The sequence below is a fragment of the Falco naumanni genome, chromosome 1 (assembly GCF_017639655.2).
Source record: "Falco naumanni isolate bFalNau1 chromosome 1, bFalNau1.pat, whole genome shotgun sequence".
NCBI classification, from domain to species: domain Eukaryota; kingdom Metazoa; phylum Chordata; class Aves; order Falconiformes; family Falconidae; genus Falco; species Falco naumanni.
Window position 1 is genome coordinate 98,630,240 of NC_054054.1, and position 27,873 is coordinate 98,658,112.

Below are 27,873 nucleotides of genomic sequence, written 5' to 3' on the forward strand. Positions count from 1 at the left end.
AGGGTCCAGTCTTCTGGGCAGAGGAAGACTGCCTGGATTTGGAGAAATCCAAAAGTGTGGAGGTAGTTTTGAGAGACCGAACTGCCGGGACCCGCCTGGAGTGCAGCACGGGAGCCAGGGAGCAGTGGGAGTGGGGATGGGGTGGCAAAGCGGTTGACTGTTCTTGGTGAAGATGGTCTGTTGATGGCTTCCATCCAGGCAGCCTGAGGACTACCTCAGCGGTGACAGGGACTGTAATGAATTTGTCTCCTAGTAATTTAGGTACCATTGCATAGGAAACACTGGCCTGCAGGGTGTCTGGCATCTGCATGGTGTGAGAACGAAAGCAGGCTTTGCTGTCAGGCTCTTGCCAGCGTTTTCCCATCGGTGCTGCTCCAGTGTGTTGTCCTGTGGTTTGTGTGCTGCTGGAGCGGGCGCTGCGGGGGCCAGAGAGCTGGCTGCCCTGTGCTGCACCTTGCCTGCGTGTGTGCCAGTAACGTCTGCTGGGGCTGCTGGCCTGGGAAGGATGGAGTGATGCTGACAACAACCAAGCGTTAGTTATTCTTGTGTCCAGATGTCAGGATTTTGGCAATCTTCTGTAGTCTCGCTGCAAGGTGACAATTACAAATTGTTGCGCAGTGTTAGTTTAATCAGCGGTCGCGCACTGGGGTAAGACCTGTTGTCTGAGCTGTGAATCCAGGTCGCCTGAAGTCGGGACTGTCTGGCTGCTCCGCAGGCGCTGTGCTAGATAATGTGGGTCTTTGAAATATCCCCTGCTGGGGTGGTGGTGAATGCCAAGCCTCATCACTGTGGGCTGACCAGATGCTTTAATGTCTCATTTCTGGATTTTGTGGGGGGTTTGCAGTGTGATCCACCTAAACTTGCACAGCCTGCCAACGTGCAAAATGGAGAAATGCTGGGGGGGTGGCGTGGGGGGAGTCATCTGAGCTGCTACTAAGATGAGTAATTCGAAGTGAGACAATGAAACTCTGTGCTGGAATGGTCAGGCCGAATAGCAAGAAGAGTTCTTGCAGTGGATGCCTTCCAGTTTAGGACATGATTTTTATTACTCCCTTTTTCCCTTTATACTGCTTTTTCATTTGTTTTTGCTTTTAAGGGTATAGGAACAAATAGCAGCATCTGTTTGTATATTCTTGAGCTCTGCAAAGGTTCTCAACACTTTCAGCATTGTTAGAATTGGGAGAGTTGCGTGCAGATGTACACTGGTAGTTAAATATCAAACCTTTATACAATTTAAATCACAGTACAGTGCTGAAACTAAATAAAGCACTTGGCAATACGGTGTTAAAAACAGTCCTGCCGCTGCCCTGAACTTCACCGAGAAGCAGCCTACAGGTGTCATCTAATCCATTTATTTTAAATTTAGTGTAGTACTGTATCTGTTAAATCTCTAGTAATATCTTACCAAGGTCAGTGTTACTTCTGAGCGGGGTGAAAGGTGGCTTATCTTTCCTTCTGCGATTTCTAAACCGAGTTGCTTAACCAGAAATTGGTCAAAATTTTGTTGCCGTGGACTTGTGGAGGAATTCCAGAAGATGCTGTACTTGCATCTGTGCCTGTCCACCTGAAACGCAGGAGGCTGATTGTGCTTCTCCTGTGCCGCATTTGGGCATCAACAGGCTGGCTGCTGCCAGTCCGCAGCGCTTCCCCCAACGCACGGCGAGTTCTTGCTGTTAAGTGAGGCTTCAGAGCTGTAGCTGATGAAGACAGCGAGACTGGCTGTTACCAGCCACTGTTGTGCCAGGTGGGGGTGCCCCCTGAAGAGGGGGTCTAAGCTGTAGCTGCTCTTTCTAGAGTGAGCCCGGAATGGGCAAGAATGGAGCAACAGCAATAAGCTAAGTGAAAAGCTGGGCTGTTAGTTTCATCTAAGCAGAGACATGACTCTTTAGTACTGGTGATTCCATTTAATTCAGATGCAGAAGCAATCTATGCAGAGTCTCCCACTGGAGGTAGTGGAAGCACAATTAATAAGAATAATTAAATGCTCTTTGGCTAAAACAGGGCCATCCTGGGTTTCTGTGTCGGCTCAGTGGGGCTTAGAGGAAATTTCCATTTCCAAGTAGCGTAGCTCCTGTAAGGGACACCTTGGAGATCGGTAGAAGATAAGGCAGCTATGCTGCAGCGGCAGCAAGTCGGACAGCTTCCTGCTCGTTCGGTAGGACGGCCGGTGGTAGTGGTTCGGGTGCCAGCCGAGCGTGGGGACCGCGAGGAATTGTCACCTGGGGTGCAACCTCAGCTTGGTGAAAGCGGGAGTTCGGTTCATACGGACAGCAAGCAGTATTTATGCATGTGCTGCATGTGTTCTGAATTAAAGCGCATTCTTCCCTCTCCTCACATTCCTGAAATCCCACAGCAGAGATTTGTCCTGTAGTTTTCTCTAAAATTTGGCTCTAAAGCAGTTACAAGGGGAGAGGAAAGATTCAACCTGGTGCTTGGCCCCAGGAAGCTGTAGTGGCTGTTCCCACATTTTCCTCCTCCTCGTTCCTCACACATGGTGTGCTGGGTGGCGGGCAGCATAGCTGGTGGGGTGGGCTGGCTGGTGGGTGCTGGGTCCTGCACGGGTCCAGGAGGCATTCGTTCTGCAGGCTTACAACAGGCCTATTAAATGCATCATAGATTATTCGTGCTATTTTTGGCATCATCTCCTGATCTGGCAAACCAAGGGAGCATTGTGGAAAAAGCCTTTTCTATGTGTTTGCCTTTCCTGCCCAGATAGCTGGTTGTCCAGGGTCTGAAGCTGACGTGAATATAAAGGTGTTTTGAATTTCCTCCCCTGTGTACAATGCGAGCCTTTGTCTAAGGCGGAGGCTTTTTTCCAAGTTTTCCATGTTTGTTTGACAGTAATTTTCTGCTCCAAGTTCTTCTGATGCCGTTCCAGTTTCGTTCTTCTGTCGCCATTATCCACTTACAAATCAGCCAGCAATTCGTTATGTAAATGAGTCTCCGAGCGTAAAGTTTGATGACAGGATTCTCGGACGCGCCCCAGCCAAGCGCCGTGGGCGCGGGAGGGCAGCAGTGTCGCTGCGTGCGATGGCCGAGGGACCACCTGCCGAGGGACCACCTGCGGGGGGGATGCAGCTGGAGGGGCAGGAGCCCCCGGGCATCCCCTGACCCTCAGCAGATGGACATCCCGAAGCCGGGATAGCCTTTGTCGCTGTGTTCCTTGTGGGCAGCCAGGAGGGTCTCTGCTGGAGAGCTCGGAGAGGAGCAGCCGTGCACGTGCTGTCTGTGCGTAGAGCTCTTGAAAGGGTCACCCTGTTCAGGGAGAAGGTCGGGGCTCCCGCGGCGCTGCCTGCCCAGCTCAGCCGAGTGATGGGATGCTCTCAGAGGGCTCCTACGTGCCAGGTAATCTAGCTGTTGTAAAAAATTTATAAGCGATATACCCATCCTGCCCAGTAAAGACTATAATGCGGGCTACTGTTAGAAAAATGCATGTACCCTGGCAGTAAATCATATTCCAGAAACATGAGCTCATGCTTCAGACTTACGAGAGACCGTGGTAAGACAGGACTGAGCTCCTGCAGCTGCTGCTTCCCTCTAACTCTTGCAGACGTTGTCTGTGAGACGTGCTAAGAATCTGAACAATTTATTGCCATGGATTCTACTGGCCAAAATGATGTGAGCCCAAAGAGGTGTACCAGACCCTGCTACAGATGCCGGTGCAGCATGAGTATTTGCCTAGGTCCCTGGCCTGAAAAATTGTATTAAATTTTGATACTTATCCAGTAATAAAAACATTGACTTGTTCTGGGCTTCCTTTACTGGGCTTGTTTTTGTTTAGCAGAATCCTGGGAAACATAGAGGTCCCATTCATATTCGTATATGCTCTTTCTTTGTGGTGTATTTTTATCTTCAATGCATGTTTTGTATTAATTATAAACCAATTACTATTGCTCTGCCTGAAAGTTCTTGCACGTTGCTATTAAAAGGGTTAACAGAAATTTCAGAACCCTTCTTGATACAGGCCCTTTCAATGATGACATTTACATTCTAATCCTGTTTCAGATTGCACATGAAAATCTAATATTTGGGGTCTAGACAGTTACCTAGATGGGATCTCAGATGATGAGGGTCAGAAAACTAACAAGCCTGTTCATATTTGCGTTGCCTGGACACTGCAGCAGTCAGTCCAGTGGCAGCTCCTGGCAGGACAGGTAGAAGTTCTCCTTGGGCATTAAATGGGCTGTAATAAACACAGATGAAAAATACTAACGTGTACAGAAACTACACTGGTCAATAAATTGAGCACAACAAATAGGACTCGTGCTTAGAATTGCAGAGAGGTATCACGCCTGGTTAGGCAGACGTGGGCTCTGCTGCAGCCCAGCCATCAGCCGCCTCCATGGAACTGGAGCGTCCAAGTAGGGAGGGCTTCCGTGCTCTTCATCTGTTCGTACGAGTTTTGTAAAATTAAGTTAAGGGTAGAGAAAAGCACTAAAAACTATATTCCTGCCATGAAAACATGGCAGGTTCTGGAAAGCAGGGGGCAAAAAGGCAAATCTGAAAAAATGGGTGTGTGTGTGTGTGCAAAATCTGGGTGAAGCGGGAAGACGTGTTACCTTTTGGATGGGTCCTGTGCCGGGGATGATGCGACGTCGTGTTGCTGCCATTCTGTACTTGGACTTGCAGCCTGTTAAGGGCCAGCTTTCTGCTTGGCTTTGAAGCCTCAAGTGCCAAATATATTTTTCAAGTTTATTAATTAGAAGAACTGTTTTTTTGCTTTCAGAATATGAACAGTGCTTTCAATGGTTTGATGGATGAAAAGGAAAGGAGATGTAGTGCCAGATTTCAGCTGAGACTTTTTTTTGCACAGTGCCTTGTTCCTGGAAAGTATGATGCAGAGATTGGGAAAAAATGAAAAAGATGGTTCCAGCTACATTGAGGATGCAAAGAGCCATGGGCTGGAAAACACCTGCTGTTCTTTTGTCTTGTCTTCAGCAAAGCATCATTCTCTTGTTGCTTTAATCTTCTTTAAAGGAATCACTAGGTTTTTCTTACCTGGGATCACTGGAAAATTCATGTAACTTTTACCGTAGAGTGAGTATTTTTCTATCTTTGCATAATGTGATTAAAAATGTAAAGTTTTCTGAGCCATGGGAAGACTGTCAGGACTGGAAAGCTGCTCCTTGTCTCATTCCTTCAGCTGCAGCTGCTGGCTCCTGTCCTTTCCTTTTCCTCTCCTCTTCCAAAGGGTGATTCTCACTGTTTCCTCTTTGTAGATTTTTTCCCCTTGATATGGTGTCTTCGTTTCAATGCTAAACTAACTTGTGAATGCCTCTTGGGGAGGAAATAGGTGATGTAAATGCTTCTTATTTATTTTGTTAAAGGTCTCCGGGGAACACAGTGTGTGGGGAGGGTTGTGTATATGCTGGAAACTGGAGGAGAAAGGAAGGAAGGGTTTTTTGCAGGAGAAAACCCAGCCAAAATCTTTCTTTCAGTTATGATTAATAGGTTTTTCTTTTGAGCTCTGAATGCTGTGTTTCTATTCAAATTAAGCGGTTTCCAGGGTGGGGGGGAGTTCCAGGAATAGATGTGGGGAGGGGATAAAAACACATTCCAGAAAGGCCGCTGGAAATGTGCGGTACTGAATTGCATGCTGTTTGTGAATCTCATCCCTGCCTTGTTTGCTGCTGTCACCTGGAACCTGCGGCGCCTGCTCGGGGGTGAGGATGCTGCTGCTTGGGGCAGCCGTGGCCGGGCAATGCAGAGGCCAGTGTCCCCCACGGCTGCGGTGCATCCCCGCTGGGCAGGGTCCTCCTGCACTGGAGGCACTGGGGTTCTTGGGCAGCGCTGCCTTGCGGGGTGCTCCGAGACCCGTGGCCAGACTTGGGTTTTTTCTTTCCTTTTTCCTTTTTTTTATCTTCCACTTTTTGTGATGTTGTACCTGCGGTGTGTGTTCTCCTGCTGGGAATGGACGTGCCCTTGGATTTCCGTGTGAGAACTGGAAGCAGGGCAGAGGCTTCACCTCGTGTGGTTTAGCTCAGTTTTCCTCGCAGGGGCTGTTTTCCTTCCCGGGAGACATGAGAACTAGTTGTTGCTGTACCTATACCTGAGGAGGGTGTTACTTCTTGTCCTACAACCTTTGTGCTTATAGGACAGGTTGCGAGAGAGGATCGCACTGTGGGGTCCCTCCTAAACCTTGGGACCAGAAGCTGTGATATTCCTGCCGGCTGTGGGAGGCCTGTCTGCATTGCCCGTAGCATCCGTCTCCCTCCTGCCTTTTCCTTGAAACCCTGTGGCGAAGTGAGTTGGGGTTCCTGGGTTAGCTGACCTGCTGCAGTGGCAAGGAAGCTGCGTGTTCCCTGTTGGACCACCTGCCCTGGTAGCATGTTTCGAGGCGGGGGATGGCAGGCTGCTGCCTTCCTGCAAAGCGCGAGGTGTCGGGGATGCCTCCGTTGCTGGCTGCTGTGTGTCTGTGCCCTCATCCTTGATAACAAATCAGGCAGGCACGTTTGTCCTGGACCAGCCTTGTGGGCTGGAAAGGTCCCCGTCAGAGACACGCTGCCTCAGACTGCCTCTGTCATCAGGTGGCAAAGAAAGTAGTTAAATGATAAATCGGGGGGAAAAAAGGACTTAAAAGTGTATGCCGTGATTTAGGTGACAGCTTGCTCACTGCTGGGAGAGCTCATGCTTGATGGCCACTGCTCGTTGTTAGATCTTTGTATTTTCTTTGATTTAAAGCTTCATGCTAGTAATCTAATTAACATTGAATTGGGTTTCCAGTACAGTAGCTTGTTTGGTTCAATAAGAACACATTTATACTAAAGGTTAATGAAAAGAATTTTGCTTTCATCGAATTCATTAAAAGTGGTTCTACAATCAAGGCTTACTAATGGAAAAGAGATTAAATATTCATGTCTATAAATTTCTCATGTCATTTCTGATTTTACTTAATCTCTGCCTCCCTGGATTGGATTCCAAAAGTGTCTGAAAGCTCTAATGAAATACCAGTTTGGGTATTAATTGGAGATTTATCCTGTTTAAGTAAAAAGACTTCCACAGATGTATACTTAATGCGTCTTCAGGACAGGTTTCTATTACAGATGGAGAGAAATAGTGGTGGGGTCTTGTCCCTGAAAGCGGTATTAGGACCCCGTCTGAAGGACCAGTAGTATGTTCTTAAAGCACTTTTTAAGAAATACAAATAATGTTTTATCTTCTGTTCTGACAGCTTTATTTGTGCTGTCAAAGTAGCTTTGAATGAACCAAAAGTGCAGCAAAGTTTTTGTCAGAGTGGTACTAGCTGGACGTGAAGATAAAACCTGAACAATGGGCATCAAAGGTGCTTGAAGATTCAAAAGCTTTTTATAACATAATGTCCAGATGTATGGACTACAAATATACGCGAGTACTTTGAGTGAAGATGGGATTATAGTTTCTTTGATCTCTTACTCAGTAGCTCCTAAGTAAGTTCTGGGTGCCCTTGGAGCTGGGGCTTTGCCATTGCTTCATGTGTGAGCAAACATGTTTCTGCTTTTCTTGTGTTCTGTGTCGGTTCCTGGTATTCCCGTTCATGGAGATGCGGGAGCTTTCTTTGGGAATGCTTTGCAGCTGCGTGCCGGTGTTGTTGCTGATGTGGAAATGGAAATACATGGTGACAAGAGATTTAAGTTACTTTGAAGGTGTTGTACATGCCTGTGAATGGTTTCCTTGGAAAGGAAAACACAAAGAAAAATGCTTTTCTAAACATGTTCAAAGTTACAAGTGTTTTGCCTCAATTGAAGAAGTGCAAATATATATCTCTATGTGTGTGTCTGTATGGTGTACCCGACAGGTGGGACAGTGCTGAGTGGTGTCCACGTTAGGGGATGTGTGTGGAGAAAGAAGGTTTGGCTCCTGCCTGGATCTTTGCATTGTGTTTCATTGCACCTTGAGCTTTCAGTGCATTTTGGTCTCCCCTGGCACTGGGTGTTTATATCGGACTCATTGGCAAGAGCTGATGGGAAAGGAAGCGAGTTATTTGTGTGCTGTGGGAGCCGAGAGAGCAGCAGTGGAGATCTTGAGAATGAGCATTTGATTATAAGTAATTAAGAATAAGTAATTGGCCAAGTCCCAGGGGAAAGCTTTGCCTTCGTGGTAATTACCATCCCTGGTCTCCAGAACAGTTGAGGCCTTGCAAAAGTTGAGAAAGCCATCTCGCCCAAGGGATAGCGACTGGGTGGCAGTCACAAACCAGACTGCGGTGTTGGGAGTCTTCTGATGATAGCCAGTGTGACCGGAGCAGCCAGGGTGTGAGCGTGTAGCCCAGCACCCACCAACACAAGGTCACGGCCGGATTCCTGATTTGTGACTTGTACCAAGTCAGTAACTGGTGTCTCTTCTTCCCTTTGGCTTTGCAGGCATACTTCCGACAGGGTGTAGCCCTGCAGTATCTCGGACGTCATGCAGATGCACTGGCAGCGTTCGCGTCGGGACTGGCTCAGGATCCCAAGAGCCTTCAGCTTCTGGTTGGCATGGTCGAGGCCGCCATGAAATCTCCCATGCGAGGTAAGCACCAGGAGGTCCTCCTGAGGATGGTGACCTGCTGCTGAGATACTTAGGAGCAGTAGTTTCACTCCGTGGGTGACTCTGTCAGCATCTGACGGGGGGAGAAGCTGGAGGCCTTGAAGGGAAAGATTTCAGGATTTGGCTTCCGTGCTGAGTCAACAGGTGCTGAGAAAGGACCCCAAAGTTGGAGCACAAACAAAAAACTATTCTCCTGATTCAGTGGAACTGCAGGGTGGTGATACCCAGCTCGAGAGGTGCTGGAGATGAATCAGACTGGTGTTGTGCAGCAGTTCCAATGAAGACCTTGCTCGTTTGTCTCTTGTCAGTTATCAGTGCAGATAGAGAGGTGTGCGCTGCTGAGGCCCTGGCTTTATTGTTACTTGGAACAACTTCCCACACTGCTCTGGTGCTGGACCATCAGGAACCAGGGAGTCTTAAGTGCTCCAGGCCAGTGTTTGCCCAGAAGAGCACGTCAGCAAGTTTTGCCTGGTACTAACATCTCTCAAAACACTGTTCCAGAAAGCAGAAAAGGCTATTCTGCTCATTCAATTATATTCAGAAACAGTGTTGAAGTCACACAGACCTTGAAGCCATATTAGCTGTACAACATTTTGCCTCTTTCATAACGTCCCCATTTCCAGGATTTTCTGCTCTAGACGAAGGAGGTAGTCTCTGCTCTGTTTCTCTGTTGCTCTCCTTCTTTAGCAAGCTTTGTGTTGCGGTGTCCTAATGGCATTACCCGGGAGGGAACACAGCAGTTCTCATCCTCAGCTGATGCTGCTGGGGGCCCCAGGGCTTAGGGGCCAAGAAGCGCTGAAATGAAAAAATGTCCCTGTAGGTCTCATTTTTTACAATGTTTTTCTTCATTCTTTAAAATGAATTCATCTGGAAGTTTCTGTCCTATATAGCAGTTACCTTGTGAAGCTAATTTCATTTGATACCCAGAGGTGCTGTGGCTGCTGCTTAGAATGCAGGTGATGCAGTATTTCTGTGTAAGCATCCCCAAGTCTGGCTGGCTGATCTGGCTGGCCTGTTGCACTGCGGCTGTGTACTTGTGCTGCTGCTCCCTGCTGTGCTTCTCAGTGTTGCTGCCTTCCAGTTGTTACCCTCCCACTGACCGCTTTGGCAGAGTTTAGATCAGCCTTGCTTATAAAGTACTAGTTTTAGTTTGAGAGTGTGTATGCTGTACCACTGTAATGACTATTCAGAGTCTGATGTTCTGGCCCCCTCCCCGGGTACTCTCTGTGGTGTAAAGCCAGTCCTTTGTGGCTTGATTCCACCAGGATAACAGATTGCTTGAAGCCGTGATAGGCTGACGTGAGTGGTAGCTTCCAGGATACTTGCATTCAGAGAAAGAAGAGAAGCAACTGTGCAGGGAAGAAGGCTGTAAGTGTCATTGGCGCGCTACAGATCACTAAGTGCAGTCGGTGAGGGATTTGGGGAGCACGGGTCCGCAGTAAGTAGAGGTGAAGATGAAACTCCCTTCTCCAATAACTGAATCACTGTTGCTGCATCTTTCACCCGGCTGTGGCTGTGTTTCTTGCCTTACCATTTGCAATTACACAAGAGTAGTAGTGAGCTCCATGTCTGCTCTTCTGTTACCATGCTGGTTCTCCCTTTCATACTGGACTTCAGGGTTGCCAGGAGTACTTCCCTTGTGTTTTCCTTTTATGTCCTTTCTCGTTGTCTGTACCCCTCTCTCCCTATGTTTGCCTGGATTGCCTGGCTGGGGTTGTAAGCCCCTTAAGACAAGAACTGAGTTCATACCTGCTCTTGCAGTGATAAACATAACTGGTGGCACGTTACAGCAATTATTTCTGTCCTCTTAGGTCTGCCTTTAATCCCAGGATCTACTCGGATGTCAGTAACAGGCATCATGTTCACACTGGTTGCATCTTCAAAGAAGCGTTGAAATCCTCTTTTGTTGTTCATATACTTGCTGATCGTAGAGAGGCAGAAGTGATGAAAATGGGGAACAAGTGGCTTTCTGAGGTTGCTGTGGTAGTGTTGATTTGGATGAGAACATCTAATCAAGAAATGACACTTGGTCAGGAGATTCTGGAGTCCTGTTATATTGATGTCATTACTGAAACACGTGGCCAAGATGTTTTATCATCTGAATGATGGAGGCAGTTAGACCAGTTATAAGTAGTCTGGCAGGTCCAGTGCTGTCATTCTGCAGGAGTACCTTCTCCTGCAGAATAAGGGGGAGGTTCTTGCTATAGTTTCCATCACCTCTCTTGGAGTACATTGTGTGCTGTGGCGTCTGGATAGGCATAGATTCTGCAGTTTGTGCTGAAGAAGCAGAAACTGCAGCGCTTTTACACACTGCTGGCGGCCCATTTCCCGTTCCCTACAAAACCCTACACGTGTTTTCTCTATTCCTTCTGCCATTAGGCCAGTTTTCAGAGCTCACTATGAGACTACTCGGCATGCTTGTGCTGTCTTCCTGAAGTGCTTTCTGCAAGGAAAACAGAAGCTTCCTAGTTGATCTGTCTTGATGTAGTAGGTATTAGATGGTGCATTTGAGCTCTGTAATAAATCTTGGTTTGATTTGGACACTCTGGTCCTTAACTCGCCTGTCATTTGGTTACCAGAGAAGGAAGATGAGTTGTGAAGGTGATGTCTAGATGTAAATAACTTCTGCTTTTGCCTTTGTGTCTCAGAGTCCCTGGAGCCCACCTATCAACAACTGCAGAAGATGAAGCTGGACAAGAGCCCCTTTGTTGTGGTGTCGGTGATTGGCCAGGAACTCCTGACTGCGGGCCACCATGGAGCCTCGGTGGTGGTGCTAGAGGCTGCCCTGAAGATCGGCACTTGCAGCCTAAAGCTGCGGGGATCAGTGTTCTCGGCACTGAGCAGTGCGTACTGGTCCCTCGGGAATACGGAGAAAAGCACTGGATACATGCAGCAGGACTTGGATGTAGCCAAGACTTTAGGTAAGGGTCCTCATTTCACTTGCTTAAGTGCTGGATTGGTTCAGATGGAACCAATTAATAGCTGTGTTAATGGTCAACATCCCTCCAGAACGCTCAGGTTTCTGTGGGATTTCATAAGCTGCTAACCCAAATCTGAAATTTCTGAAATGTGCAAACTGACAGGCTTGTGCAGCCCTGTTTACCTGTGTGTGTGCAGGGGCAGATGATCAGTGAACGTGCCAAGGTTTTACAGGGTCCTGTAATTTTATGGTGTCGTGTGCGGGAACTGGTCTTATCCTCTGTGTAGACTTGGGCTCCAAACCTTAAACGAGTCTCAAATGAAGCAATCCGTTTTTTTCAAGAATTTGATGGAAAAAGGTTCTCAGTCTGAGTTTCTGAGGCAGTGGGCCAGGGAAGGAACAAATCGGGAGTGAGACAATGGATGAACAAGAGGGTCTAAAAATAAGCAGATTGGAAAATCCCTCTCGTGTTTCGTATACCTTGCACGACACTGAGATTTTCAGGGTTTTGGGGTGCGTTGGGAGAGGAGACAGAGTGTGAGGCAGAAAGGCATGACCTTGCAGAAGTGGAGAAGATAGTGACTGAGGGCTCTAGCTAGGAGAGTTCTCTGAAAGTATAGGGACTACGGTCTTGAAGACAGGAGTGGATGTGCTTTGTGTCTGAGCTGAGCTGTGCTGTGGAATTGCTTCCTGGAGAAAGCTCGCATGCTCTTTGCTTGTTTTAATCCTGGCCCATTGACTTTCACAAACAAATTGCTGATGTCAGCCAAGGAATAAACATGGGAGAATGGGAAATTGCCAAGTGTTAGGCCAAAGAAGTTAAAACAATTCTAAAAATAAGGTTGATGGCTATTGTAGAGGTTTCTGAAGTCCAGCAAAGAGGAGTTTTGGCTGTGTATTAAACATAAGGATGGGTTTGTGCTGATGCTGGTTCTCATACTGGAGCATTGCTTGTATAGTGTGTCCCAGTGCTTCTGCTGGATGCTTCCAGCAATGCCTTTGTTAGCTAACCTTTGTTTTGTTTGCATGTGACTCAGGTGACCAGACGGGAGAATGCCGAGCTCATGGAAATCTGGGCTCCGCATTCTTCTCCAAAGGAAATTACCGGGAGGCCCTTACTAACCACAGACATCAGCTGGTGCTCGCCATGAAACTCAAGGACAGAGAGGTAGGAAGCTTATTCAATGGACCGAATTGGGAGTCAGCACTGCATGGTTTTCTGGAGAGATGTGAACATGTCAAGAAGTCTTGTCTGTCTGCCCCATGTTATCCTGAGAGTTTGGAAGCGATGCGATTTCTTTTCCCAGCCGTTCACTTACTGTGTTAAGGAAATTGTTGGTACAGTAGATACAGTCTGTGAGTGCAAGTGGCAGGGTGCTTGGTTTGTCCTTTGGCCTCCCCCTGTCTCTAGTCCGTGTGGCTTTGGGCAAGTCATTCCGCCTCCCTTACCCTTTCTGTCTGTTCTGCCCGCAGTGCACAGGCTCTGGGGTCCGAGGGTGGGAGCTGCTGCTGAGCAGGTGTCGGTACAACACCTCTGCAGCTCAGCCCTGGCGGTCACCCACTCTGCTGTACCCTGTGATGCAGGTGCTACCAACTGGAGCTCTGTTAGAGTGCATCCTCTGTTGTGCCTTTTCTGGACAAGTAATGAGCTAGCTCCCTGTCCCCAGCGTTCACGTAAAATAAAGTAGGGAAAAGAAAAAGAATCCGTGCAAACCTGAAAATACAACATTGTGTAAAGTGTAGGGGTTGCTTGGACTAGATCTGATTTGGCTTGACCATTCACCATTCAGCTTTTAAGGAGTTATGCTGGGCTCCCCGCCAGTCCAGGGAAGCGTGCTGCATGGAACGAAGAGTCTGTCCCAAGAGGTTTCTACTGAAAGTTCACTGTAAGGACAGGATCATAATTTTAGTGCAAGTTACAGATGCAAAAGCTCTTCCTCCTGCCCCGCAGTGGATTCCCCTGTGCTGCTCATGGGAAGGCGGAGGGGTGGGTTGCACAGCAGGTGGAGTGGCTGGAGGCAGCAGGGCAGGTGTGACCTCATGTAAATACCAGTCTGGGGAGATCTGATGACTGGGGGAGATCAATTTCCCACTGATAAGTCATTGAAAAATCCATTTGAAGTAGCCAAGTGCTTTACTGAAGCGTTAATTTTATGAGTTAAATCCAAGCGAGCCTTGCAGAGGTGAATCTTTCCGTAGGTTGTGGAAGGACTGTGACGGGGCGAGGACCTGCTAGGCATCCTCACAGTGATTTTACCAGCTGGAAAACCTCCTGAATCACTCCTGATTTCCTTGTTTCTGTTCACGCAGAGCAGAAAAGCTGTTACTCATCGTTTTTATAGTTTTCTTGATTAAGGGTCTCTGTTCCTGCTAGGAGTCTAACCTCCCTAGCTGCTTCTGCTGTGTGGTGTTTGAGCAGCGGAGCCCCTTTGCGAGGAGGGGGCTGAAGGAGCCGGCAGGTCACCATCACCGTGCTGGTGTGTGGTGCGAGCACAGCAGCCCCCGCGCCCAGAGCCCCGGGCTGGCCCCGGGACGCGGGTGCTGGTGCATGTCACAGTCTGCAGGCTGCTGATCTAAACAGATCCCGACCATCGATCTGGGAGGAATCCAGGGAACGAAGGCTAATCGTGATTGTTCTTAGTTTGACACATCTGGGCACATAATTAACAGTTATTGACAACGAATGACTACTTGGTTTAGCAAGAAAGCTGAGCTGCCTGGATTTCCTGTAGGATGTAACCACAGGAAATTAATTTGGCGCTTTCTGATGACATCATCTTGACCACAGAGCTTCCTCTGAACAAAAAGCTGTTTTTCTTGGCCTCCTTTGCAGACATTTTTATAATGCAAATGTTATAAAGTTGCAGTAATGCTGATGTGAATTCCACCAGAAGGGAATTCGGTGTGCGGCTGTAATGAGGTAATTGTTTTACCTCCGACCATACGGAAAGCTGGCAGGGAAGGTGAAAAGCACTGCTTTGTACGGGACACTGCTGCCCTCAGAGGCTGCGCTGGGGTCGGAGGCTGTGGGAGCGAAAACGTTTGTACCGGCAGCTTCTGCTGGGCTGCGTCACCTGTGAAGCCAGGAGGAAGCTGCGGAGGGTCTGGCTGGAGCGCTCGGGTCTGTCCTCCCCCCCTGAGCCTGGAGAAGGGAAATTTTGTCGGCTGAGCAGGGAGTCATGTCAGATGCTCGGGTGGACTGAATACTTTCAATGTTTTTCTCTCCCTCAGAGGGAGTCTGCGCAGCTTCTGCTACAGGCACCGTATCGTACCGAGCACGGTCTGTATGGCTGGACAGGTCATCTGCTCTTTGCAGTCACAACGTGGGGAAAGGTTCAGGCTGTTTGTGATACTTGTGCCCAGAGAAAGAGCGGAGCAGAAGTAGCTGGCATCTGGCATACCTCTTGCGTCTTGGAGAGATGCCTTGGGGTATCGTTGAACGTACGTGTGGTTCTGGTCTAAGCAGACGGGCAAGAAGACTGGTGCATAGCAAGACACTGCGATGGGCACCGTGAAATAGCCGCCTCTAGTGCCATGTCAATGCTTCCCATCACAGTTAAGTGATGGTTTGGATTTTTTGACCAGCTGCAGTGGCTGGTCAAGAAATTCAGATGAGCTAATTCTGTGAGATTGTTTCTGAAAGAATTAGCAGACTTAAAAGTACAGTTGATTCAGGAAACTAGAAATCATGAGGGACTCGGTCTTTCTTTCCGTGCATTCTTTGGTTCCTGTGGCGCTTTGCAGATGGTCACTGTGGTCAGTAGGATGCCATCTGGAAAAGGGTGACAACCGAAGGGACATGCAGGGGTGGAAGGTAGGCAGGACCGTCTAGAGGGGCGGTTGCCTCTCTTCTGATGGAGGCGAGCGCAGGAGTTCAGCTCTGAGCCTGTTTGGATGTAGTTAAAGAGGAAATAGCAGCACAGCTTGGTAGTCTGTCATTTCTCTGCGAAGATGAAGCAGAGCAGATTTCAGCGTGGGCTGTCTTGGCCTGCTGCAGGCCCTGGCAATGTGCTCAAGCTGAGAATCCCGATGAAGCCTGTGCTGCCGCTCTGCTTGCAACGGTGTGTTAAAGGAAAAATTCACACAGACGTGGGTACCACTAGGTTTGTTTTAATCGCAGCTTAGAGCTGGGCCACCACCTCAGTGGGTGGCTGAGAACAAAGGGATACAGCACAGCTTATATACACTTACCAAATCGTTGGTCAATGTCCAAAGTTTTTAGAAGTTCCCTTTGGTCCTGTCAGTTCTGTGAATCCATCACCTGACTGTCCCAGCTGATTCACCGATTCAGTTCCAGTCTTTGCCTTGGTTCCGTGCTCCTCCTTGGATCTTGATCTTCTTTCTGCCTGCTTTAACTCACACACTCCTTCAAGCACACTTTGAACAAGCAATTCCTATTCACATATACTAATTTTTTCTAGAAACACCTGTGTTTCTGAGAGCACCTGTGTATACAATTGACCATCTATTGTTTCTCTGTTCTCCCACTGATTAACTTGACTGGGTTTTAAACCAGCCTTGGATTAGGGCTGTTCAAGCGCTGAGGCCTGGTTCTGCCAGTTAGCAGCTTCAGCATTTTCAATTTCTTAATTCAAAATAGATTTTCTTTAACAATTGTCTCCTGTGCCGGAGCGAAGCTGATGTGGATATACCTACCCGTGCTTCAGCCGTGCCACCGGTGGCTGGGTGGACGTCACTGAACGGTGCCTTTACAGTCCCGAGGTCGCAGCACAGTGTCACCATGCCTCCCGAGGTGGCGGGGGATGCTACGCAGCTCGGTTGAACACGGGGTGACCGCAGGGACTGGTGGCTAGTGGGACCGTAGCTCCGTGCGTGCCCTGGGGAGCCCACCTTTGGGCAGCTCCATTAGCACTAGCACCAACCAAGACCCCCTTAATTCACTCACAGAGGTGGAAATAAAACACTCTTGGGATGGTGGGGCCACAGGCTTATCTCTTCCTTGCTTGCTCTCAGAGCCAGCTGCAGGCTGTTAGAATTCAACCACTCCTGTCTGGAAACGAAGGCGTGCTGTCCTGCTCGGGGGTCACTGTTTCTGAACAGGGGTGAGAGGAATTCACACTCTAAGCCCGCCGGGCTACGGTGGAGCAGAATGTTGACTTTCTTTCCTTGCTGCTTGATGAGGTGTGGTTGAGGGGTTAGAGCCCTGTACTACACCGGCAGTCGCCTCACCTTCTTGTGACTTATTCTGTACTTTCTGTTACTAAAATGTGAGTGCACATTGTTGTTAACTTGCAGAGGAAGATCTGGTATCTTGGGCTGCTGCTCTTGGTTCCAGTCTTTGCACAGTGCCCATGAAAGGTCTGGGAGTTCTACAAAGAGAAGTTCCCTAAGCCAGCAGCCAAGGAACTCGTGATGTGCAGGAGGAAGAGTGACAGACCGTGTTAAGAGGGAAGGCTGGGGTTACATTATCTTGCTCATTGTCCTTTGCCCATCACAGAAGCTGGCTCTGAGCATCAGAAGCCTGCAGCCTCTGAGTTTTTCTTCAGAGAGGACTAAGGCCTGCGGTTATGCTAGTACAGGATTTCTGATAGAAGAGTTATTTTTCTGCCAGCTAACAGAGTTCTCAAAACAGGGTAACTCAAACTGATGCTTTGAGGGAGGGATGGTGGGGGGCAGAAGATCAGATTCAGTAATTACTTAAAGTCCAGATAGAAAATAAACTCTAATGAATTGCTGTGTCTTCATATATAAATACTTTGTATGTGTGAGTTAGGGTGGAGCAGGGTTGCAAGGCAAGGTTTCACTTGGAGGGTCAAGTTAACCTTTAGTATAACTTGCTGAGTTGAACTTGATGCTGAACGTAAAATGTGTGTCCTGTGATCACCTCCCAGGAAAAATAGGTGGTGAATTCAGTCTCTTAGACTGCCTGTTACAAGATCAATGCAAGACATTATTACATCTTGGGAGTATTACTACAAGGTAATTTGTCTTTCAAGAACCTAAGGATGCCAGAGAAGCCATGGCCTTCAAATCATAAATTGCAGAAGTCACGAATTCCTTTGCCAAATTCATTGGCCTGGTTCCTTGATGGTAGGCTTCAAGGCATGATGGCTAAATACTTGGTCTGACCCTGTCTTTGCTGCAAGAAACTGGCCAGGTGACACTGAGGGTAGAGTCAGATGTTGGCTCCCATGCAGAGTTTTGGCTCGTATGGGTATGTCCGTGCCGCTGTAAGGCAGATGGAAGACCAAGAGTTCACTTCACTGCCTCAGGGCAAAAGCAGTTTGTGTCTGGCCTCTGTTGGGGTTTGTAGGATAGCTAGTGCATGTCAGTTGTCTTGCACTGCAAATCTATCTATTTTTAATAACGGAGATGCAGAATGTTATGTCTGTACTATATTTTTGAAGTTACTAATTTGTTTTTAACACTAGGTAACCTGACTTTCTGAAAGCCATCCAATAACCCACGTAACGTGTGTTGATGCCTCATCATGAGCTGTGATTTAGACAAGGGAAACGCAACTGATGAGCTCTGGCAGGATCAGAGGGAAGACTGGAATCTAAAAGTAAAAGCGAAAGCTTTCGATGCCTGTGGCTCTAGTCTCCCGTGTCCCTATTCCTCTTAATCTCCTCTTAATTGCTAGCTGCTCCCCAGGTGTGCAGAACTGTTGTGTTACACCTTCTGTAAGGCGGAGTGCAGAGGTAGAGCTCACCGTGGGTGATGTCTCAGGACAGGTTGGAGTGGCCCTTTTTGATGACTGTTTGAAAGGACCTGTTTTCCTTCCAAAGCATTTCATCTGGAAAAGTACTACTTGAGGGAGTTTTTTGAAGCTGTGAGGGCTGACGAGCAGAAATGGAAAGGGAAAGGAAAGCTGTGGACCCCTCGGGTTTAGTGTCCAAGACCTCATGTCGGCTGTGCTTGCATCATGACTTGCAGAGACCACTGATACCGCAGGGACGCAGCAGTGTAATAGCTCCCCTCTCTCCTGGGCCGTCAGACGCCTTCTATTACAGCCCCACATTCAAAAATAGCAGGGCAGTAAGGCAAAATCATAAACTAACCATAATAAAATTAATGCTTGTGTGAAAGTGCATTGCTAGCACTGAGCTTTTGGGAAGGATGAAGTTGCCAGAAAGCCACTGGGTGCTGGCAGCTCCTGTGTGCTGGCTGCCCGGCACGCTCAGGGCTGCACTGCGCCTGTTGTTAGAGATGCAGCACCCTCTTCACTAGGCAGGAATGGGCAGAAGGCGCTGGGTGAGGAGGATTGTGTGCACCCCTGAGCTCTTCCCAGGGCTGGCATGAGGGTGCAGCTGAACGACTCGTGTCTGTTTCCTGCTGCCCCTTTTCTTGGGGCACGTGACCACAGGGAGGGCGGTGGGGCACGGGGGAGAGCTGAGGACAGATTGACAGACCTCGTGTTGACTCAGGATGCCCAACAGCTTGCAGCAATCATTCTTGGCCTGGCTTTGAAGGGGTTTCCCCCCACCTCCCCTCCAGAAGCAGCTATTTCTGGAAGGAATAGATGCAGAACTGGGTAGGGCTCAATGCCCCCTTGCTACCGACTTCGTTTCTATGGCCACTGCCCGCTGCACTTGGATGTGGCTTGAGTTCCTGTGTGCTGGGGGGAAACATTAGAATGCAGAAATTCCCATTATAAGGAGAAACTGCGGGCTCGAAGCCCAGGAGACTCAAGAAGCCGGTTAGGTGCTGCTCTTTGTACTGCAGCGGCAGCATTGCCGCGGGGCTGGCTGCGGTGAGGGGCCGTTGCTGGCAGCAGAGGACTGCCTCGATGGACGGCTGGCGGGTAACCGGCTGCTGTGCATCTCCGGAGGAGGAGCGTTAGTGAAATATGATTGCTGTGACAGACATAATCAGTGTCTGGATTCACTTGGGAATTTGCAGATTCTGCAACTGTCTGAACGTACTTTGTGTGCAGCTCAGCTGCTGGTGGTTACTGAGATTTGCATTTCTAGGAGTTTTTTCCCAGTCCTCTTTAAAGCATGCCTGAGCCAGCAATCAAACACAGCATAAAGCTCCTACATTTTGTAAACTACAGCTACTTACTGTCAGGCTGTGCAAGTCAAATATCAAATTTCACTTTCTTATTTCCAGAAGGAGATGCAGAAGGAAAGATAGATCATTCCTTTCTACTGAAATCTGTAAATTCTGTAAAGCCAAGGTTTTCTGCCCCTTCCTGAAGGGAAGGGGAAATGCTTTCCAGGTGTCCTTCCTGCCGTGCTTTGTCTATACAAGCCACATCTTCAGCAAATAACAAAGCTGTAAGTATTTAGCCTTTTGCCTGAACTTCTTGCGTGCATTATGGTGCAGGGTAAAAGAAAAGAGATTTTCTCCCTGTTCTTTGCCAATCATTTTAGAAATATCTATTCTGCTAAGTTGGATAAGGAAAAAGACTGGAACACAGTCTGAGTTAGTGTCACAGCTGTCCTTCAGGAACAATTCTGGCTTTGTTCTTCCTGAAATACAAGCTGGGGGGCTTTCCAGTGCGATCTGAACCTTGCCTGCCGTGCTCTGAGCTGCCCTGCTCCAGGGTGGTTGTGCTGAGCCCGGGGTGCTGCCAGTGCCCTAAACTGGTCACCCTCAGCACTGCAAGCTGCCCGGCTCCAAGCAGATGTATCGGGGTGGTATCAGCTCTGGGTCACTCTTGAGCAAGGTGCGTGCCCCTGGCTGAACTTCCTTCTGAATGAACGGCACAGGAGCTCTTCCCACACGTGGGGTGCCTCCCTGGCTGCTGCCCGCATCCCTGCCTGGCCCAGAATGATTTCTGTGTTCGGACTGTGCTGGCAGCCACAGGCCTGCCAGAGGTGAAGTTACAACTGTTTGTGCTTCAGTTGTGCTGCGGATTTGGCTGGAAGCGTTGAATCTGTGCAACCCTTCCTCTCTGGAGAAGCCATCATGGGGCATGTCAGTGTGGAGTGAGCTCACCAGAACATGTGCAGCTGATTAGTTGTGGGCCAGTTTCCCCTCCTGCTTACCTTGTCAAGCATCCACAGTCCCTCCACAGCTGCGTAGGCTTCCCCCGGGGTCATACTGTTGCAGCCTGTCACCGAGATGAGGCTGGAGTAGAGCTCACGCTCAATAGCCAGCACAGCTTTTCCTCCCCACGGTGCTGGTGCTGACCTGGCAGCCAGGATGCAAGCAGCCGGCACGTTCCGTGTGCTGTGCCACGTCTTCACAGAGTCAGTGGTGCTGCTCTCCTCTCGCCCAGCTCTGCCATTGCTGTTCTCCCTGGAGCAAGCCAAGTCGCTTCACAGAGCTTTGCTCTTCCAGCTGTGAACGGCTTCCTCAGCCTCGCTGCAGCTGCTTGGCCCCGAGAGCGAGGAGCCTGTGCATCGCCTTCTCGGAGCACGCAGGGGTCAGTCGGTTCCTTCAGGGCAGGCACCGCTGGCATCCTGGTGCGAGCCAGGCCCCAGGAGACATATGGCTGCTAAGGGCACATGTGTTGAGCAGGAACTGTTCCAACTGTGAGATGAGGTTTGGAAAAAGGACTTTTCTGACATGGTACTGGTAAAGGTTTCCATGCCTGTACCAAAAACCTGGGCTGGCAGTCATATAGCAAACAGAGGTGCACTCGGCTCTGTACTGCCATGTATGTTCAGGAAGCAAAGAATGATATTTCTGTGGTACGGAATGTCTTCTCAGTTTCTTGGTCTTCATTCTCCATACTGCTTGTAATCAGTCCAGCGCATTTGTAACATAAATGTTCAGTTATGTGATGAACATGTGTTAAGTGGTGGTTGGGGCTGATTTAAACTCTGCTAATGGGTTATGTGGCACTTCTGTCCCTAGCTACGTGGGGCAGTGATCTATTGAGAAAAATATCTTGTTGCATGTGCTACATCCTATATTTTGTGGAGAAGGCCAGGAGAACAACTAGTAAGAGCATAATCTTGCTAAAAAGGGGCTGTGGGGACAATAGAGCAGCCAGGAACAATGGCCCCTTGCTTCCAGAGAGGGTGCTGAACCTCCGTGTCTCTTACCTGTACAGGCTGGAGAGGTGATGTGGAGAAGGAGGTGGAAGGCTGTTTGTTGTTACTGATTTAGCCCCTGCAGTCATATCTGAGCTGTCTGGCTTCTGTGGCGTGGCAGTGCACTGTGCTGTCCCTTCTCTTGGCTGGGTTCATGCCATCCTGGAAGGCTTCATGAGATACCAGCTTGTTGCAGACCGGCTGAGTCCTGTAGCCCGTCTTGTGCGATGGGCTGGTCTGTCACTACCCCATCACGCTTCCCAGCCACAGCCTGGGCTCAGCGTGCATGAGACGTGGTGTGCGTGTGTGGTTTTTCTTACCGTTGTTGATAAAGAGAGCTTGAGAAATGTATGCAGTGAGGTAAAGGCTCTTCTGGTTAGCTAACGTGTTTGGAAAATCTCATTGACGTTAGGTTCTGGTTTCTGTAGCCCAGCTTTGGGAAAATAGAAGGCACGCCAAGACCTTCCATACTGCGTAGTGACACAGGCTCACTCTGTGCCTGTGTGATCTTCTGAGCAGGATCTTAACTGCTGCCAGGAAACCTCTTCTGGTTACCTTTCTGCTCCTGTATCGTTAGTTACTGGGGTGCACGGCAGCAGGCTGGGTGCTGCTCCTGTTCTGTGCAGAATTTAGCTTTGCATGGCTGGTTGTTCGTAGCAGTGATCCTTCTCCATTGCATTCGAGTGGCTTTCAGGTGTTTTAAAATACAATTTCTTAGAGGGCCAGCTTTGTCTCTTTCTCACTGAGAATCCTGAAGTGATCATCACCCGGTCACTTGCTTCCTTGTTTGTGCTTAATTATCGTCAGTTTCAGATGGCATGCTAGGAATTAAATTCATTCATTAACTGCAGCTTGAGGAAGCCCGCAGCAGTTCCTCTGCCCCTGGCATTTGTGCGGGGCTCAGCCATACGAAGAGGTGGTCTGTCCTTGGGCCCGCAGGTTTTTCAGAAAGGAAAAATCTGAAAATCTTATGACCACAGTTATCTTGTTATGTTTGCAAACAGTCTGGAAAATGAGGACAGGATATAAATACCTCACAAATGAGAACTGGAAAGAGTCTTCAGGCTAAAGCAATTTGTCATGCATGAAAACATTGACTAAGATGTCAGAAACGGGCTGTGGAGGCAAAAGTGGGAAAGTAGTAGTTGCTGCAGTAAGCAACAGAGCTTTGCAGAAAACGAGCAGAGAACGTATTTGTTTCACTGCTTTTCTATTTTCTGACCCCTTTTCTCTTCCGTAGTGAAGCTGCTGCTTCAAAATAATTTACTGCGTAGTTGTCTGCTGGAAGTGGATTATCTGCTGCCTGTAGCAACATGAGCAGGAAAGACTACGAGGAGAACACACCTTACTCCTTACAGCTTTATCACATCTGACTGGAGTTCCAGAAGTAAGGAACAGGCCGAGGAGGGCTTTGCTAATTGATAATCTATATTGGCAGTTAATGCAGCCACTGCTAATAGAAGTGCAGGAATGACAACATTAGGGTGTGACCACTGCTACTGTGTTAAACAGCAATTAGCTTTCACTTCTTGAGCTTTTTCAAGAGAAGAGATGGGAAACAACGTGAGAACTTTAGTTATGAAATCAGTGTGTCTTTGTTACAGGTACCACAAGAACACCAAGAGACAACAGCCCGTTGCATCAGCCCCATGTGTATGTATTGCAGAGATAGTAACTTTGCAGGAGTGTCCTCCTGGTCTCTTGTCAAAAACCCACCAGTATTTTATCAAAAAGGTCAAGCACCGAGAAGATAAATAGGTGACTGTGGTGCGTCTGTATTCATAAACATTTTTAGTGCATGGGGTTACCTCTTCACTCTTGTTTCTCCATTATGCTTTCTGTTTTTCTCTGGGGTACTTTTAGGGGATCTTTTGAGTCCTGGAGGTACTTTCAAGAAATTGAAACAAGCTGGGTTTTGATTCAGCCTCTGCATGAGAAACAGCTTTCCAAATCCCACGACACTTTACACAGGATTTACAAACAACAGAATGGTTGATCAGGCTGCTAACCACTCAAGCAAAAGACTGCTCCCAATCTCTGCTCTCCAAAGAGGTGAGAGACCAGCGTCAGTTCCTAGGAACTCCGTGGGAAATTACCCGCAGAAACCAGAAACTGGTAAAAATATCAGGCCCTTGCAGTGCTTGGACTGGATACTTGCAGAGAGAAACGGTCACTTTTCCTTTGAATGTTGTTGTCTAATCCAAGCCCTAGCATGAAGCCTGTCATCACAGAGCTTTCTTGCTGATCTCAAGCTGGTTCTTATATGTATTTTCATTATTACTCCGGGGGAAGCTGCCGAGTCGCTCCCTGCCCAGTGTGCAGCTTCAGCCCCCGGCATCCCAGGACCGAAGAGTTTGTTTCCTTTACCAGGAGACAGGCACTAACACTTTCCTGGCTTTTTGAGGAGGCATTTGCAGATCCTGGTCCATGTCTTCTGGAATCATTGCGGATTTTTACTAGACTTGAGGGTGATCCAGTTTATAGAACTGAAGCTTCAACACTGGCCGCTTTCTGGGAGGCCTGGCTGGCCGATCAGGGTAGCACGGTGCTGGATCCCTCTGCGGAGGGCGCCTGAGGAAGGGGTGTGAAGCAGCCAGTACAGAGTTAAGTGGGGATGGGGTAGATTGGTTTTCCAGGCTTCCTAATGGTACAGAAGCTTTCTTTTTACCCGTACTGCCTTTGAAGTCTCAGGTTCCGCAGGTGGTGTGATTTCAGCCTAATGAGGACTTGTAAGAGATTTGACTCCATCTGCAGAATGTTTTCCTGGACGCTTTTTGCAGCATTGTTCAGTTCACTGAAGTTCAGCCTTTGTCTGGCCCAGATGTTTGGCTCTGTTGTTGGGCGAGCAAAGTTACAGATATGCATTTCCCAGTTCATATTGTTCCCATGTATAGTTACACTTCAAACAGCTGGTCTTTGAGGGGCCTCTGGGACTCAAACCCCTGACCTGTGGTGTAGGTATACATTGAAACCCTCGTTAAAAAGTGCGGTGCTTTCCTTTGCCTCATTGATTTCAGCCTCTCATTAGGGATCCGGGGCAATCTCCCTCATACCCTGGAGGAAGGCCAAGTACCAGCTGCTAGGAAAACACTTGCCACATGGGTTTGTTTGAGGATTCTGGGTCTTCCAGGGCACTATTGCTGCATTACATCTTAGACTGAATTACCTGCATGGCTGAGAGGAGTTCAAGTGATGTGAGCAACCACAGTGCCTGAGCATCGAGTAGGTGGATTTGTGTAAGAGAGTGTGAATTCTTTGCCCTTCTCTTTCTGTCTTCAGCAGCTCTTTTTAGAGAAAGTCAGCTTGACTGGATTCGTACAGGTTTGTCCGGTTCAAATGTGATAGGATTAAGCAAAACAAAGGGAAATCTGACCAGGGCAGGAAATTTGGGAATGCACTAAAAGGCCATATGCTTTGTTTTCTTTGGACTTGTGACTCAAAAGGGAAATGTAATACTTCCTGAGGATCTCCTTTAAATGTCCCCACTTGACCTCCACAGCACACGGGGTTTTAGCTGAAAGAAATGCAGTCTTCTGGTTTTACTTACCCCTCACAGTATCTGCAAAACCTAGCACTCTGCTGAGGCTTGTACCTGATTGCAGTAAAAGAAATGAAGCAGAAAATATGTGTAAGGGCAGCAACTCAGAGGGCAGCACACTTTGGGTTTTCCGAAAGCCCACCTCAGCCAAGGCTTTCCTGCGTGGACTTTGCAGTGAAGCGGTATCCAGCTTTACGAGCAGGAGTAGTGTTAGGGTTGGCACAGGTGAGCATGCCACTGTGGGAGCTGATTTCTTTGCCTGCACAAAGAACTTCTCTGGTTTCTGTGGGGTCCAAGATTGTAACATGCTGGCTTATTCCTCCAGGACTGACTTTGACCAGGGCATGAGTCACTGCTCAGAGTCACTGTCTCAGAGGAGCTTGTGGTTTTAAATGAGGGCGTCTTTTCTTACATCATCACTAAAAATGTCAAGTCAGCCATCCTCCCTAAAGTGATTTCACACAGAAGCCTTTTAGAAAAAGCTACCAAGTTTTGGCTACTTAGAGTGAAGGTAAGTGAGCCCCAGGTGATGCTTAAACTTGATGCTGAGGTCTGCTTTGTGTTCCTGGGCTGGTGCATTTTGTGTGATTTCCTCTTCTTTGTGGAATGAGATTTCAGTGGTGCAGAGCCTGCCCCAGAAAAGAAGCACGCTCCCCCGGGGTGCCTGGCCTTCGCACCGTGAGCGGTTCTGTGCCAGCTCGCACAGTGAATGTGAACAGCCCTTTCAGTACTGAGTCACGAGTAGTTTTACTCTTCGGAAACGGGCATTGGTGTGGACTAGTTGCTGCTTCTGCTTTCCAGCAAAACCCTGCTAACTTGGTCAAAAATATTTGCAGGTCTGTTAAGGGAGTAACTCAGGTTTGGTTTTACAAGTTTTCTCAGCAGAACTGGACACCTAGCTCCTAAATGATAACGGAGGAGATACAGTAAATGGATTTTTCCATTGGAGCAGCATTACTTTGATCTTCAAATGAGCAGCTGAAGGTCAGCGTTCCCTCTGAAGCCTTTGATTTCAGGAAGGTGACCGATGGCGTATAACCTGACAGTCGAGCCATGGTGCTGTTCAGGCTTGCCTGGATTCACATAATTGGTGTGATTCTTTTGCCATGAAACTGGAAGAATGATCAATCCTCTAGGACATTGTCATTTCCCTGAATAAGTAAGGAAGCGAGGGGGGTGGATCGTAAGCACAGCTCATGGCAGTCTCTGTCAAGACCAGCAAGTCCTTGACACCTGCAGAGCTGTGCATTTAATCCATTAATCAAGAGGGGACTGGAGCTATCTATTCCTGCTGTGTATTTTGAGTTTTTCTATTGTGTCATTAATTCCTGGTTATTCCCGTTCAGTTAGCGGTAGTTACAGAGCTCCCTCCAGCCATTCAGATACTAGTGCTTCTGATCCATGGCTTTGGCTTCTTTGGGATTTGCTTCTTGGTAGTTTCTATGTAAAAGACTGAGACCTTCTACAAATAAATTGAATTTGACAGGGATATTGATTCCAGCATGATTTTTTTTTTCCCCCCAGGAAATAATTACCTAAAAGCAAATCTGTTCATTCTTTCTGTGTACAGATAATGTACAGGAGGATAATATTGCCTGCTGCTTCCTTTCTTATTTTCAAAAGCATGCCACACAAAGGAAAAAGCTGGATGTGGTACTGGCACATCAGCCTGGCTTGTTGAGAGAGGAGGGAAGGGCAACTTTGAATGGTGGTGGGGCACCTACTGTATTTGGGTGTGAAACTTGCATTAGTGCACGCTTCAATAGATCTCAAAGCCTAGCTGGAATACTGGTGGATTTTGAGGAAATGATGAATGGGTTTAATGGAAGTGGAGATAAAGTGCAATTTACAGCCACTGGATCATTTTGGTGAGTTCTGAAAGTACTCACCCCTGTTATGATATTGTCCTGCCTGTGGGCACAGCAGTTACATAGTCCATACCTGTGAAGCAGAGCTTACATACAGAAAGCTTAAGTGCTTACACAGCGTTGCGTGACTGTAAGCCAAACTCTGTACTTCCTACACAAAAAAGTTGCACTGATATAAGATACGGTGAGGTTTTACTCCTCATGGTGAAGCCAGCAGAACTCATCCTGTTAATGCTTTCAAATTGAAGTATTTCTTCTCTGTGTGTGTGTGCGTGCATGTGTGTAGGTGTTCAGAAACAATCTGTAGAAGCTGCCTTCCCCTCACTACCCCCAAAATACACTTGGTGAACCAGGAAACCTTTGCTTGCATTCAAGAGCAAGACCCTGCATATAAGGAGGTACACTGGTTCTTGAAAAGAGCGTACTGCTGACTGTCTTGGGGACAAATGTTAGGAATATGCGTGGCTGATTTTTTGGATACAGCTCCACTGCATCTTGTAGGATCAGGCGCTGCTGTTACCGCGTGCCCAGAGGGAGAATGGAGTGGAGAGAAACAGCATGCGAGAGCACGCTGCAGTCAGGCTTCTGAAATGCACAAATGCTTAGTCCGTGCCAGTGATTTCCCCACCTTGGCTGTAAAAGCCGATCTGTGATCAATCCAAATTGGTCTCTGTGTTTGGGGGTTAAGGCTACTTTATAGTGAGATACCAGGCAGAGCATTTTCACTTTGCCCATTTTAGAATTACTGTATGGTGTTCTCATTTAAGGGAGCTGTGCAATCAGTCAAATAATTGTTTAAATGTAACATAATTGGGAAATGACCGTTATCTGGCGAGGCTGAAATATCTAAGAAACGCATCTCTCCGAAGCACCAGGTCCTTATTAGTTGTCATTCTGTGATGCACATCTGCTTAACATCAGACTCTACCTTATTCAGCTGAAAAATGTAAGCTGGCTGTTGCATCCAAGAAAAAGAGAGCAATTAGAAACCTTTTTCCGAACTCCCTTCTGTGCCTCATCTCAGTGGCAGAAGAATCTGCCTTCTATTAAAGTGATAAATTGCATAATTGGAGGTGTAAGCAAGCCCCACTGTAA

The 27,873-nt window shown here is 48.1% G+C and overlaps 1 protein-coding gene across 1 annotated transcript in view; it reads left to right on the forward strand.

Annotated features, from left to right (window-relative positions):
- Positions 1–27,873, forward strand: part of TTC28 (tetratricopeptide repeat domain 28) — a 129,426-nt gene that overhangs the window by 41,735 nt on the left and 59,818 nt on the right. Inside the window, exons 2-4 of the mRNA XM_040611617.1 lie at positions 8,340–8,487; positions 11,154–11,426; positions 12,463–12,593. Of these exons, the coding sequence (XP_040467551.1) occupies positions 8,340–8,487; positions 11,154–11,426; positions 12,463–12,593 (552 nt within the window). The remainder of the gene's footprint in view (positions 1–8,339; positions 8,488–11,153; positions 11,427–12,462; positions 12,594–27,873) is intronic.